Raw genomic sequence first — 15,089 nt, forward strand, 5'->3', positions numbered from 1 at the left:
CAAGTGAATTGGCAGACATGTGTGGGATTGTTTGGTCCATTCCAGGTTGAGAATGATAAACTTCGAAGTTTATCATTAGTGATTATTTTGGGGCATCTCCTGTGTGCAGAGACTTGGAGATCTCTGTGTTCTTAGCTACTCCCTGAGGCTGGGCGCTGGCTTCCCTCTCCCCTGACCCCGAACTCTGACCTGCTCAGGTGCCAACAAGTCCACAGCATCCACCATGCATGAAACAGATTCCCAGGAACCACCATGATTTCTCCGGGGACTCTCTATGGGCAAAGCATCTGTAGCGTAGCTGGCCAGAAGGCAGGAGCCTGATAAGTAAACTCGGCCCTTCACCCTCAGCACTGACGCCATCTGCCAGGAGACTAACCCTGATTTGCCTTGTTTTCCTCCCGCCACTGCCCCCACAGAGATATGTACAGTGGTCTCTGCCCTTCATTGTTTTTGGAGCCACAGGCCTGACCTCCGGCCTCCTGAGTTTGTTGTTGCCAGAAACCCTGAATAGTCCATTGCTCGAGACGTTCTCTGACCTTCAGGTGTGTTCGTATCGGAGACTGGGGGAGGAAGCCTTATCTCTGCAGACCCTGGAGCCCCCTCAGGTACGACAGTGTTTTTCTTAATCACTCCCACCTACCGATGAGCCTGGTTTTGGGAGAAAAGGAACGTTCTGTTGAGATGCAGCAGAACCGAGTGAAAATTGCTAGGAAGCAAAGGTGGAATCTAATAGTGGCTGCTTTCCAGAGAAATAGAAATAATCAAGGATTTCATTAGCTTTTTTTTTTTTTAAGATTTATTTATTTATGCATACAAGAGCTGAGGTGCAGGCCCAAGATGCGGGGTACGGGGGTGGGAGGGGAGGGGTGAGAGGATTCATCAGAAACAGAGTGGGGAGCAGAACAGGCAGATCGACTGAAATACACTGCTGAGGGGAGCAGCAGGCGAGACAGGAGAGATCTGCTGCGCCATGTGGGTAGCTCCTTGGCCGGGGGTTCGAACTCATGCTGCAGAGGCTGCGGATACTTCATAGTGCTGCGCCTTAACTCCTTGCGCCACCAGGGAGGCCCCCACTAGCTTTCTTAGACACTTTAAGGGCCTAATTCTTCGGGGAATAGATGTCATAAAAACACTTTGTCCGTTGAATGGCTAGATAGTCACTTTCACTGCAGAAAGACATCGGTCCACCGCCTCTTTCTCCTTTCCTGTTTCAGTCCACAGAGAAAGAAAGTGCTTTGGGGAGCGAGAGCGAGGAGGAAGAGGAATTCTATGACGCGGATGAGGAGACCCAGATGATCAAGTGAGGAACCAGACCCTCCCCAGGAGTGAGGACCCGCTCTGTGCCTCCGACTAAGGCAGGTTCTCCCAGGAAACCTGGTTTTAGGACAATGGGCTTGGACATAACAGAACTTGGTGTGAACTGATTTTTTCAGGTGCAAAGAAAGTTGGAAAAGAGATTTCATGACAGAGGATGCCACCGCATTAAAGGAACAGTTGTTAATTTGTCCAAAATTCGGGGTTATCTCAGAATCATGGCCTCTGGCCCAGAGCTCTAGCTTAGAGGCCTAAGTGGCAACTGATTGCTATCTAGAAATTTGATTCTGTTGCTTTTCCTTCGTGTCCTAAGGGCAGATATGTAAAAGTTCTCACCATTTTAAGTGGGATAAGATTTAATCTTTAGGTCTGGCCACATTTGCTTTTTATACCATATTTGGCATTTGCTCCATCCGCTGCTCCTCCCCAGGAGTATTGGAGCTGGTGGTGTTGGCATTTCAGGTTTGTTCCAGAGGAAAAGCACTGAGAGGTTATTTGCATGACCCACAGACTCCGCTTTTCCAGTACAGATGAAATCGGGGTCCTCAGCCCGGTTCCCAGCCTAACGAGAGCTGGTGCCTTGGATTCCTCAGATGATGCACTAGGAGAAGCCGACTGTACCGACACAGTTTCTCAGCCCCAGAGGTGGAGCCGTGGCTCCACCTTTCTTCACTTTCCACTTATGCATCCCCCCCAGAAAGCTTTCCATCTCAGGTTGCTGTGGCAGCAATAATCTCAGAATCATGCACAGAAAATGAGCAAGTTTAAAAAAAAAATTAAAAAAGAATAATAAAATGAGCTAGTTTTATAAAGCAGAGGGCAGTTAAAAAGTGACATGAGGGGCTCCTGAATGCTGAAAAGCAAAATCAAAGGTGCTGTTTTTTTTTTTTAAAGATTTATTTATTTATGCATACAAGAACTGGGGTGTAAGCCAGAGGTGTGGGAGGTGAGAGGATTTAACAGAGACCGAGTGGGGAGCAGAACAGGCAGATCTAGAGAAATACACTGCTGAGGGGAGCAGTGGGCGAGTCAGGAGAGGTCTGCTGCGCCATGTGGGTTGCTCCCTGGTGGGCCGGGATCAAACTTGTGCTGCAGTGGCTGGCAGTAGCTTGATAATGCTGTCTTTAACCCCTGGGCCACCAGGGAAGCCCACAAAGGTGCTATTTTAATGATGAAGAAAAACAAGTTATTTGTCACAATGTATTTGTCTTGTTTTCAGTGTTGGGCCAGGAGACTTGGGCAACGTTCAGACTTGAATCCTCCTTATCCTAGATCAGCCCCTGCCTGTTGAGTCAGAATGGAAGTCTCAGAGATTTCATAGCAAATGTTGGTTTTTCATTCCATACTAGCAGCTTGCAAATGAGTCAAAATCAGATTTCGTTTCCTAAAATCATGTGCTGAAAATACGTTTCTCTGTAAAATTGGAATGTTCCCTCAAATAGGAGTTGTATCATAGGGTCAACAAGCTTGGGAAGCATTGTTTTAGGTTACCTACCCAATTAGGAAAATATTTGTATTTTCAGGATTTCCATTTCTACTAATTTCTCGGAGAAACAGAAACTGATTTAGAGGGAAAGAGGAAAAGTGTCGTGAATGCTAATGATTGCTTCTGGAACCCGGGGAGGCGTCACCGGTGGGCTGGGTACTCTCCTGTCTCCCTCCATGCTGACCTCTCAATTACGCCGTATCCATCTGAACCTATATGGGTATTAAAGTATTTTCATGTCCTTGATTATGTATTTGACTTTTCATTTCTAGGCCATTTAAAATCCATTAGGGGGATTCCAGTGTCATAATATTAAATGTTGAAGATAGGGAGAAAAAGGAATTTCCTTACATCCTGATAGATGCATACACTTATTCATCGACTAGAGTGTCCATCGCAAGTCAGCTTGAAAGTTTTGTGACACAAAGCTGCTTCTCTGTATATGGGATGGAATGATTTTCAGGCGTTTTTACCACAACCCATTATCTGTACGAACAATGCCACACACAGAAGGTGCGTAGCCATAGATGTGGATTGTATTTCATATACAACCAAAGCAGTTTTGTCCAATACTACTTAGCCTAACTGTCTTCATTGCATTGTATTTTCAATTTTCACTTAAAAATGGAAATAATACTGGTGAAGACAAATGAAGGTGATTTCACACTTGATAAGCAGCTCCAGACATGCAGCTGGGAAGAGAGAAACGAGAAGCGTGCCACCTTCAGTGTTTGCCTTAGTCCTTGCCTCGGGCCCATGTGCACAAGGACATGTGTGTAAAGATGTTCAGTGTCAGCGTGAAACAGTGACATGAAATGCCTTCAGTACAGAAATGTACAGACACCTTTTTATATTCATAAAATGGAGTGAAACACAGGAGTTCTATGAAGTAGATGCATCTCAACAAGGTTGAACAAACTGTTGGCAAGATTTTGCTTGATCAAATCATTTCATGGTTAAATTCTTTAGGGGGTAACTGAAGAACATGCTAATAAAAGATATCGAAATGCTTCTTCTGCGGTACTTTACAGTCAAGACTACTGATATTCTGTTGCAAAATACAGAGTTCTCTTTCTTATTTCTACCCAGATGAAGAGTTATTTCTCTTCCCTATAGGTTATATTTCTCCTGAAAAAGAGCTTTCCATCTGTGAAAACATTTAAATAACTTCTCAGCTGAGACCCTAGAGCTCTGTAACATAAAGCTGAGAGAGATTACTTATTTATTGAAATATGTCAAGGACAGATGTAGCCAAATTAGTAGTAAGATAACTTTAGTCTAGACCCCACAGAACAATTGATTTAGAATAGATTAGATTCTGGTGGAGTAGCTTTGCTTCAAGACATAGCTTCAAGAAATTGTATGAAATAATCATGTGAGATGAGTTAAAAAATGCACACTGGGGGCCTCCCCAGTGGCGCAGCGGTTGAGCGCTGGGTTGCGAAGCTGCCTGCAGCCTCTGCAGCGCTGGTTCGATCCCCGGCCGCCAGGCGAGGGTCCCGCATGGCGCGCAGACCTCTCCTGCCGCCCGCTGCTCCCCTCAGCAGTGTACTTCGGTCCTTCTGCCTGCTCTGCTCCCCGCTCTGGCTCTGGTGGATTCTCTCACCCTCCCGCGCTTCTGACTGTACCCATGCTTGTATAAATAAATAAATAAATCTTTAAAAAAAAAAATGCACACTGGACTTGGAGAGAGTGTAATAAATGAATGAATTACCAATGTGTGGGCACAGCGTCCAGAAACCACAGAAAAGAAGGCAATGCAGAAGGAAGCCCATTGATGGAGGCCTACTCATGGCCCAGCCTCCTGGGGCCCAGGACAGGGTGAGGAATGATCCAGAGGGGTCAACAGGAAATCCTCAGTGTTGGGAGGCACGGGAAAGTGGGTGAATACCCATCACTTCAGATTAGGCTTTTAAAATCATCGAAGCTAAGCTATTTTTGCTGGTGATAATACAACAGATTCATTTGCTTCCTAGAGCCACTTTCATTATTATAAAGGCATTTCTTTATTACAAGAATGCATGTTTTCCCATTGCTGCTGCAGGGGGCATGCATCCATTTAATAGCTGACTGCAAAAGAAAAGCCCACAACATATTTTGTACCATATTCCCCTCCTACAGCGTGATCTGCTGAACAGCCTTCTTTACCCACACTAGGTCTTTCTGTGGATACTGAAGAAATGTTTACGTTCCAAATTAAGAGGAACTTAAATACTTACTGCCAGGTAGCTCATCACATTGATGATCCTTTGTGTGAAAACAAAGACCAATGATCATCATATATTTTATTTTATTATTTTTTTAAGATTTATTTATACAAGCACTGGGTACAGTCAGAAGCACGGGAGGGTGAGAGAATTCACCAGAGCCAGAGTGGGGAACAGAACAGATAGACTGATGAAATACACTTCTGAGGGGAGCAGCGGGTGGCAGGAGAGGTCTGCGCGCCGTGTGGGACCCTCTCCGGTGGCCGGGGATGGAACCGGCGCTGCAGAGGCTGCGGGCATCTTTGCAGGCCAGCGTTCAACCGCTGCGCCACCAGGGGAGGCCCCATCATATATTTTAAAGTCCCACATTGCCCCACATGAACACCCTGATTTTCTTGATGATGCCAAATAGAAAAACAAATAAAACAAATGACTCAAAATGCTTTATGTCTAGATCATGTTTGCCTCTAACATGACATAGGTCAGAAAATCAAATTCTGAAGTTTATAGGAAAGGACATGGGCAGAGAAGAGCAGTTCTTCCCATATTATTTATTGTAATTAATTTTTCCATTCCCCTGAGTGGATAACATAGCCAAGAGAGAGGAGGAGAAGAAAGAATATTATTTTGCTTTTACAGAAAGAACTGTGACAGAAGAATGCAGCAATTAGGAAATGCTAATCAAACTTTTCTGTAAAGACTCCCCAGGTCCTTGTAGTTCACTTAAGCAACAGGGTGTTTCATTAGTTAGTTGCCTAATACTGTAACACAAACTTAGTGGTTTTAAATAACACAAGTTTATTCTATTATGGTCCCGGTGGTCAAGTTATAAAATGAGTCCTTAAGGGGCTAAAAAACAGGGCTGGTGATTTCTGGATTCTCCATGGGCAACTCCATTCCTTCCAGAGGCTGTGGCATCCTGTAGGCCTGGCCACGTCCCTCCAACCACTGCTTCTGTGATCATAGCTCCTTCTCCTCTCTCTGCCCTGCCTGCCTTTCATGAGTGACTTTTGAGGTTACATTAGGCCCTGGAGCTCATCTCCCCACCTCATGCTGCTTCCCTTCATGGCCTCTGTAAAGGCATGGTTGCCACAGAAGGTAGCACTCACGGGTTGTGGAGATTTGAACAAAGAGGCCTTTGGGGGGGATGATCCTTCAGCCCACCATGGGTGTCATAAGTGTGTGTTGTAGAGAGAGTCTAAGTCAATGCACCTGCTGGAGTTGTTTTTGTATAATTATAAGTTTTATAGAAAAAAATCAGGCATTGTCAGGAGAAGCCAGACCCAGCCCTTGAGTCACAGCCTCAAATCTGCATTTTTGTATCCATCTTCCTGACCCAGTTGCCTCAATGTGCAGTCTTCTACTAAGTGTTTGATCCAATGAACTGCTTACAAAAGAATTTACACCCATGACTGTTTTTGAGTTGTGTTTGTGGTTGTAGCTTAATCTCCAGCAGTTTTTTTTTTTTTTACCAAATCCTATTATTACCTTTACCTTTGATATGTCTTAAACCTCAGATAGTTTTCCATTATAGCTGATTGTGTACTTTAATAAATGGGGATGTCTTCCCTACTAGATCATAAGCTCTCTGAAAACTGGAAATATGTCTATTTTTACCTACCATGTGCCCACCCATAGCACGGGCCCAGGATGTGATAAGCATCCAAATATTTTTAAGGAATGTGAGAATCTCTCATACCCTTCCAGATGTGCTATGTGGTACTCAAAAGCAAACAAGTTCCATATCTCATTCATCTTAGTAACTTTTAAGAACTAGCAGAATAATCCATTCACTGGAGGCATTTATTATGTCTTTTAATGAATGAATGCTTCAACATAAAGCAGTTGGTTTGGCTTAACAAGACTACCAAGTAATGTACTCAAGCAAGATAGTCTTCCCCAAGATCTATTTGAGAAGCGTTCAATGGATGACTTAGCTCTGAGTAGGCAACTTATAAATAGAAAAAAATCTTCATTCCATCTTAACTTTGTTGCCTAATCTCACCATTTTGTGCAGTTAGTTAAGAGATATAAACAAGAGAAAAAACAACTCCTTTTAAAAAGTTCTAAAATATCTACTTTAGAAATGGACGCATACCAAGAAGGATTGATTCTTAAATAATAGTTTTGTCTATTAATTTATAAATCTGTAACCAAAGGACCATTCATCCTACTGAGTTGTAAATAGAAGTCCCCTCTGGTGATTTCTTTTTTTAACTGAGACATGTGCCTGCCCTCATAAAGAAATGGCCTTCCCTAGGAAGATATTCTTTAGAAGAATTTATGGCATAACCGTTGATGTTGTAATGTTCAGGTGTCTTGAAATAATTCATCTAATGGAAACAACATATAAGAAATTCAGAAATGCTGTCAGCTTGATTCCAGGAATTTAAGGAATATGCACAATAAGGGAAAAAAATCACTAGGTGTTGGCTCAATTTCTAAATTTTTGCTAGATAACTCAAGTTGGCTCTTATATGTTGGAAAAAATACATCACCTTTGATTTATCAGAGGAATGCTTTGTCAGAAGGATGAAGAAATACCTCAAAAAAAGAAAAACAAACAGTAAAGCCTAAGGGGAAAGTTGGACAATTAGGTAATGGCATGTCTTTTTCGTTTCTGCCACATTCCAGAAGAAACTGCTTATTAATTGGCAAGTAGTTTCCAAAGCGTCCTCAAGTCCAGAACATGCTCTCAGATGTCACTGGGCTATAGAATTCCACTGCTGTTGACTCACAACTGTCATAGCAGTGAAGTGACATAATAGATGCTTCTCTCACCATGAAAGAATTTATGTAATCTTCCCAAATCCTAGGCCATCAGGGAAAGGGATGAACCTTGATAAAACTTAGCAGATAAGGAGAAGAATGACTGTAAACAGTTGTACACCTGGTGTAGCAGCAGAGAATTTTGGAAAAAGTTTTTAATCAAAGAACAAAGTTAATGTATTTTACGCTTGTGTAGCAAATCATTTGAGTTAAGCTGTTAACAAGTTTAGTTGATAAAAGTACCAGAAAATGAGAAATGAGGTGGTAACCCTGACTTTGTATGTCTTTAAATATCCTCCCAAGTATTTCAAATCACTCCAAATAGCTTCAAGTTGACCCCAGGAAGATGTGCACAAACAAGGAAGAGATTTCTCCAACTAATTTCTGATTTTCAAGAGAAAATTTCAAGGAAAAAAGCATCCCACATGTATATTGAATATCTTGAGTACTTACTATCTGCCAGACCCTATCTAGTGCTGGTTAAAAAAAGTAATACTTTCTGAGCATTGTTTATATTCCTTGGCACATCCAGTCCTCTGAAGAAAACCATGAAATGTGTACTACTCATTCCGTTTGATAGATGAGAAAACCAAGGCTGTAGTGAAGTCACTTGTCCAAGTCCTCCAACTCATAATTGGCAAAGCCTGGATTTTGGAAGTCACTTCTCAAGATATGATGCCAGACTATGATCTTGAGGGTCCTTTGCTTTTCACCAGGCCTCATTTTTCCATGGGCTTCTGATATGGATGATACTAATGATGGTAAGTACGACATCTGGAGCACCAAGTACTGGGTCACCATGGTAAGTACTCTCTGTTTCTGGAATGTGGTTCTCTCAACAACTCCCTCAGGTGGGCTTTTAGTCCTTTATGGATGAAAACCATGAGAATTGGAGGCATTAACTTTCTCAAGGCCACAGCTCTAGGTTTAGATTCCATTTCTCCATATCAAGGCCCATGCCCTAAGTTCCCCCAAGTGCCTGCCATGAAAAGCACTTAATTCAAAAGAAGAGGAGACACTTCTGTCTCAAAGACTGCTAAGAACAGCTCCAATTTCTCTCTAGTTTCCAGGACAAGAAAAGTGAATTGAGAACAGACTCTGGTGAAATCCTTATGAAGCTGACTCAGGCCTTTTGATTGCAGGCAGACCATTTTAAGCAATCTAATTAGATGATGACTTTATCTGTATTTTTAGAACCATTGGGATTTTTTTCCTCCAAAATTAAGTCAGTGGAGGAATACATTTGTCAGTCAATAATATGGATGAAAAGCTTGATAAGACTCAGACTCCTCATTAATAGTGAGCCAAATCCAGGCATGCTATGGAGAAGACGGAACGTTCCTGTCTGTCTCCCTGCAGTGTCCTTTGGGGTTTCTTTCATTACCCACTTTAGGGCAACTGTGAACCTTCTCTTCTACCAAGTACATTTAAGAAAATTTCACTGAGGGCCTACTGTGTGCGCATCATTCCAGTCTTAGAATTGGCACATGTCGGTGAGGTAGATTTTTCAAGCTGTTTTCAAGCTGTGAGATTTGTCAGTCTTTGACCTAAATGGCATTAGAAAGTTGAAGGACTGTGAAGCGGAAAAGGTGAAATTAGAGAAAACTTCTGAGGTCCAAGTTTGGGAAACTGGCTAGTAACAGAAATGGTCTTCTTTTTCAAAGAATTTCTTGAGATAAGAGAGCTCAGGCTGTGTCATCTGCTAGTGATTTTAAGGAAGACTAAGCCACATTGCTCGTAAGCTAGTCCTCATCCTATTTAATTATGCCACTGATTAATTAATTAGGTGAAAATCTTAGTACCAGATCACTTACTACTATTGGCAAACATTTCTTCTTGCAAATTCTCTTTCTTCTTAATCAGATTTACCAGTTTCAAAACCCAGACCTAGCAATCTGGCCTTCTCAGCAGACACCTATTTTTTTTTTTTCACATTCCTCATTAAACTTCTTCATTTGATGCTTAATAGCATTTAGCTTTGAAGTAGTGAAAAATATTCCCAAAAGACTTTGTAAGAACCCCGAGAAGTTTTTGCAATATCTGCATGCATATAGTTTTAAAATTAGGGAAAATTCTCATTTTCCCTTCTTTCACATGCAGTATTAACACCAATGTTGTATTGATTACTCAGTGATATGTATGAAAATTCCAACTACCATGTTGTACCACTTAAGAACTACCAAAAATTTTGAAACAAGAATTTAATAGGCAGATTTTTAAAGTGTTTTAAGAAGTGAACTCTCACGGTATATTTTTTTCAAAAATGAAATTGATATAGACTATCTCAAGAAAACGTATTTTCACTTGATTGACTTCATTTGCCATCTCATATGTAACTGAAGAAATAATACTTTTTCACGATCTTTATTGTCCTTGAGATCTGTGGTTTCCTACAGAGGAAGCCCACCTTCTGCCTTCCCCCTTCCTCCTCCCACTTTTCTGAGGAATCCCTGGGTTAGGGTGGAGCCAGGAGCCTCCAGGTGGGAGGATTTAAAAAGCACTTCCTCTACACCTGGGTGACATACCTCTCCTCCTTGGGATCCAGCTTGGAGCGGTAAGTGCGGGAGAGGGGAGGTAACTGGGGAGTGTGTGTGTTTGTGTGTGTGTGCACGCGCGTGTGCGCACACACACAGGTGTGTTCCATCTAGAGCTCCGCAAGGGAATGGAGCACTGGCTACCATCTCTGAGTCAAAGGTATAGAAGATCATCCCTGAGAATCCAAACCAAAATAGTTTACTTTATTTTTTATTGACGTAGTACTTCATGGGGATTCTTTGTGGCTTCAGGTGTGCTCAGGAAGAGAGGGATCTGGCCAGAGGGTCACTTGTGTTCAAATCATGGGAACCAGAGGGAGCCTTAGGAGACTGTGGAGGCAGAAACTCAGTTACAGATTACATACATCAGCCTTAAGGGCCACAGACAGGCTCATTATTTTTCAGGACAGATAAATTCCAATTCCCAGCCTCACATGCATCCACTTGCCTGTCCTTTGCCCTCTTTTCTTTCTCGTCCCCTGGAGCATCAGAGTTTTTCCCCCTGAGCAATCTCAACACCATCTGCTCTGAATATTGAGTTTTATTGTTTGTATATCATTCCTTTTTTGATTCTAAACATAGCACATAACATGTGAATTGTAAGAAAAAAAATAAAGTCAGACAATGAAGGAAAAGCTAACGTGGAAAATAAAAATTACATGCAATCCTACCAGCCAGAAACACCATAACGGAGAACATATAACCTTACCTGTGTGCTTGGGTCATGTTTGGGACTGACCTTTTCCCCATTTGTCAATATTTCACAAACATTTTTCTGTTACTAAATCTTTTGCTATATATATTCTAAAGTCTGGAAAGTCTTTCATCGTATGGAACTTGTTAGAACGTGTTCAATTGCTAAATATTTGTTTTATGTCCAGTTTTTCCTGTTATAAACACAGATAGTAAGCCCAATACTCCCGTTCCTGCAGATAAGGTTTGGGTCAAAGGGCGTGCTTTTAAAAATTTTGCTGACAATTGGCATGTCCGTGGATTCTGCCATTATTAATATCTAAACAGATGGCCCACCCTCTCCTTAGCGCCTTTTTTATTTTTCTGATTTTCACCAAATTATCAAATTATGGGGAAGAGGAGAAACAGGGAGGATCTTCTCGTTCGGGTTTTTTTTTTTTTTTTTTTTAATAGAGGCATGTTTTATTTATTTATTTGTTTGTTTGTTTGATTTGTTTATACATGCACTGGGTGCAGTCAGAAGCGCGGGAGGGTGAGAGAATTCACCAGAGCCAGAGCGGGGAGCAGAGCAGGCAGAAGGACCAAAGTACACTGCTGAGGGGAGCAGCGGGCGGCAGGAGAGGTCTGCGCGCCATGTGGGACCCTCCTCCAGTGGCTGGGGAGCAGCCGGGGATCGAACCGGCGCTGCAGAGGCTGCAGGCAGCTTCGCAACCCAGCGCTCAACCGCTGCGCCACCGGGGAGGCCCCTCGTTCAGGTTTAATTTGCATGTTTTTCGTAACTAGAAATGTAATCCTTTTTATGTTTATTAATCATTTTGTATTTGTTCTTCTGTGGATTGCCCACATAAGCGCCCTGCTTATTCTGGATTGTGAGATTGTTTTCTAATCTTACTGTTTTGTTTAGTTTTCAGTAACTTTAGCTTATGTGCCTCATATACATGTTTAGATAAACATTCCTCTCTTATTTCTTCTGGTTCCTTTTATTATTTGCTTTTATATTTAACTATTTCATTGACTTGGAATTTATTGTGATGTGTGGAGAGAGGTAGGGACCTGGTTTTATTTTTTTTCTGAAGAATGGAGCATTTTTCCCCATCATTTCTCTCAGTCCTTTATCTTGACCCCACTGATTAAAAATGCTGCCATTATTTCAGAGCCTAGAAGGACCCAGAGTTCATTCATTGTCATGGTTTTTGGGGCCAAAGAAGATTAGGCCGGGCTTGGGAAAGGCTACAGGAAAGAGACTTCAACTTTACAAGTAGCATTATATCATTTTTTTTTTTTTTAAATAAGGGTGAGCAGCGGGCCTCCCCTGGTGGTGCAGCAGTGGTTGAATGCTGGGCTGCAGAGGCTGCGGGCAGCCTCTGCAGCACTGGTTCGTTCCCCTGCTGCTGGCGAGGGTCCCACAAAAAAAAAAAAAGGTGAGCAGCAAAGTGATGAATATTTTCATTTGTCAAGTTTGAATGTATGGGCCTGCGGGAATCTGTTGTGTTTCTCTGCTGCACTGTAAAAAACGTATGAGAAGCGTATATTTCTTGGAAGTTTATCAGTAGGCTGAGCCTATCACTTTCATAACAATTTTAGCGATTCTTTTATAATAGTTTTCCCTTAAAATAATCCTACTTCTGGTGAGTCACGTTTCCTAATTAGTATTTATCTAGGACATCATTCACTTTTTTATGGATTTTAAATCAATTAGTATAAGTTTATCAGAGTAACCTCTCCATATCTGTGACTATATTTTTCTGAATTGTATTTTGTATATTTAAAATTTTACTTGATTAGATTAACTAAAGGGTTTTTGTGCTTGTGTCTGTTTTCTAAAAAATTTCCAAGTACTTGGAATTATTTTATAGATAACATTATTATTGGATTTGTTTCTTTAAAAAATATATGTATATACATTCTCTTTTCCATGATGTTTTCCACATTTTTTATGAGTATTTGATAAGATTGTTCATGATTCTGTTTTTTGCTACCTGATCTGTCAAGGGTTAAAAGATATGTGTTAAAAATTCCGACCACCGCTGTGTTTTTGCCAGATTCTTTATGTGCTTCTGTTGTTTGTTTTATATGATTATTCTTTTGTTTTAATTCAAAGAAAAAAGTGTATCAAAGATCTAAAAAACAATTCCTAAAAGATTTTTTCCAGAAAGCTGTAGCTACTCAAAGCATTTTGTCTGTTGTGTTAAAACATGCGGTAGACACACACACACCATGAAACCAGCCCCCATTCTTAACAATCTGAGCAAAAGAAGCTTCCTAAGGAACAATGTGGGTGACTTCCAAAGGGAGACCCTTATGTTGAACCCCATAATAAATAAGAAGCTCACAGGTGGGTGTGTTCAGGTAAAGACAAAGTAGCAAAGTTATTGCTACGTTGGTGGGAGCAATCAGAACACTTGTCATTAACATTAGCACAGATGATAAAAGTGTCAAAGGGGGGGCCTCCCCAGTGGCGCAGCGGTTGAGCGCTGGGTTGCAAAGCTGCCCGCGCCTCTGCAGCGCCGGTTCGATCCCCGGCTGCTCCCCGGCCACCGGAGGAGGGTCCCACATGGCGCGCAGACCTCTCCTGCCGCCCGCTGCTCCCCCCAGCAGTGTACTTCGGCCCTTCTGCCTGCTCTGCTCCCCGCTCTGGCTCTGGTGAATTCTCTCACCCTCCCGCGCTTCTGACTGTACCCAGTGCTTGTATAAATAAATAAATAAATACATAAATAAATAAATAAATAAAAATAAATCTTAAAAAAAAAAAGTGTCAAAGGGACATAGACCCACCAGGATCCAGTGGTGCGCACTAAAAGTGACTGGGGCAACTTTGAAATGAAGGAAGCAGGAGCTCTAGCCCTTTCTATTTTCTCTGTTTAAAATCAGACCGAAAACAAACGTCCATTTGTTATGTACTAGCATGTTCAAAGTACATCATTTGTACAAGAGAACAATTAAGAACAGAAATGTGTTTACAGCGATCCCTACCCTAGTGGGGTGTCAGAGCCTCATCTGTGATGCTTCTTGGAAGGGCCCCTTTATCATCTCCTCTAAACAGAGCTGCAGAATTCTTTGTCAGATATTTTAGGAAATCCTGAAGATAATTCAGTAATCAAGCAGGTTACTCTTGCCCAGAGGTGTGTAGGCCAACACTGCTCAATTCAAGCACTCACAGCAGATACCCCACACACCTGCGACACTGGGGGAGCTGCCAGAGGCTGGGGGTACTGCAGCCCCTCAAACCTCAGAGGGCTGACACCCAGTGTGCTGTGGAATATTCCTTTACCCCCACAACTTCATTCAGAGTGTGTGTCTTCCGATCTGTGTTTCCTCCAGAATTTTTGTAGTTCATATCACCTTCTAGAATAGAATCCACATTATTTTGGCAGGAAGGTGATAAAGCTGTTTTTGCCAAATAGTGAAACCCCCATCTGCACCAAGCCATGGTTTAGTTCTATTTATTTATTTATTTATTTATTTATTTATTTATTTATTTATTCATTCATTCATTCGTTTGTTTATTTATTTATTTGTTTGTTTTATTTAAGCACTGGGTACAGTCAGAAGCACGGGAGGGTGAGAGAATTCACCAGAGCCAGAGCGGGGAGCAGAGCAGGCAGAAGGACCGAAGTACACTGCTGAGGGGAGCAGCGGGCGGCAGGAGAGGTCTGCGCGCCATGTGGGACCCTCCTGACCCTCCTCCGGTGGCCGGGGAGCAGCCGGGGATCGAACTGGCACTGCAGAGGCTGCAGGCTGCGGGCAGCTTCGCAACCCAGCGCTCAACCGCTGCGCCACCGGGGAGGCCCAAGCCATGGTTTAGTTCTTCAGGAATTTTTGCTTTGATTTTACCCCTGTCTGGGATCCATCGCCAACACACTACTTGTTTCCCCTCGGCCCTCCTCCCTGGCAAGCTGAGTTGTCTCCCTGGCAATGCCAGCCACTCCATTTCCAGGTTCTGATCCTCCTTTTTTGTTTCCACCAACCAGATGCTTCATTCCCAGGCCAGTCCCTCCTCACTGCTTCTGCATATTCCAGGTTTAACTTTTTGGCATTTTCACTCTTTCAGGAGACTGGTGTCCACCCACTTGAGGACAAGCTCTC

The 15,089-nt window shown here is 42.4% G+C and overlaps 1 protein-coding gene across 1 annotated transcript in view; it reads left to right on the top strand.

Moving 5' to 3' along the window:
* Window positions 1–1,304, top strand: part of SLC22A15 (solute carrier family 22 member 15) — a gene marked incomplete at both ends in the record, with an annotated part of 51,299 nt that extends 49,995 nt beyond the window's left edge. Inside the window, 2 exons of the mRNA XM_084243787.1 lie at window positions 417–605; window positions 1,215–1,304. Of these exons, the coding sequence (XP_084099913.1) occupies window positions 417–605; window positions 1,215–1,304 (279 nt within the window). The remainder of the gene's footprint in view (window positions 1–416; window positions 606–1,214) is intronic.
* Window positions 1,305–15,089: the final 13,785 nt, after the last annotated feature.

The sequence above is a fragment of the Talpa europaea genome, assembly GCF_964194135.1.
Source record: "Talpa europaea genome assembly, chromosome: 9".
NCBI lineage: Eukaryota > Metazoa > Chordata > Mammalia > Eulipotyphla > Talpidae > Talpa > Talpa europaea.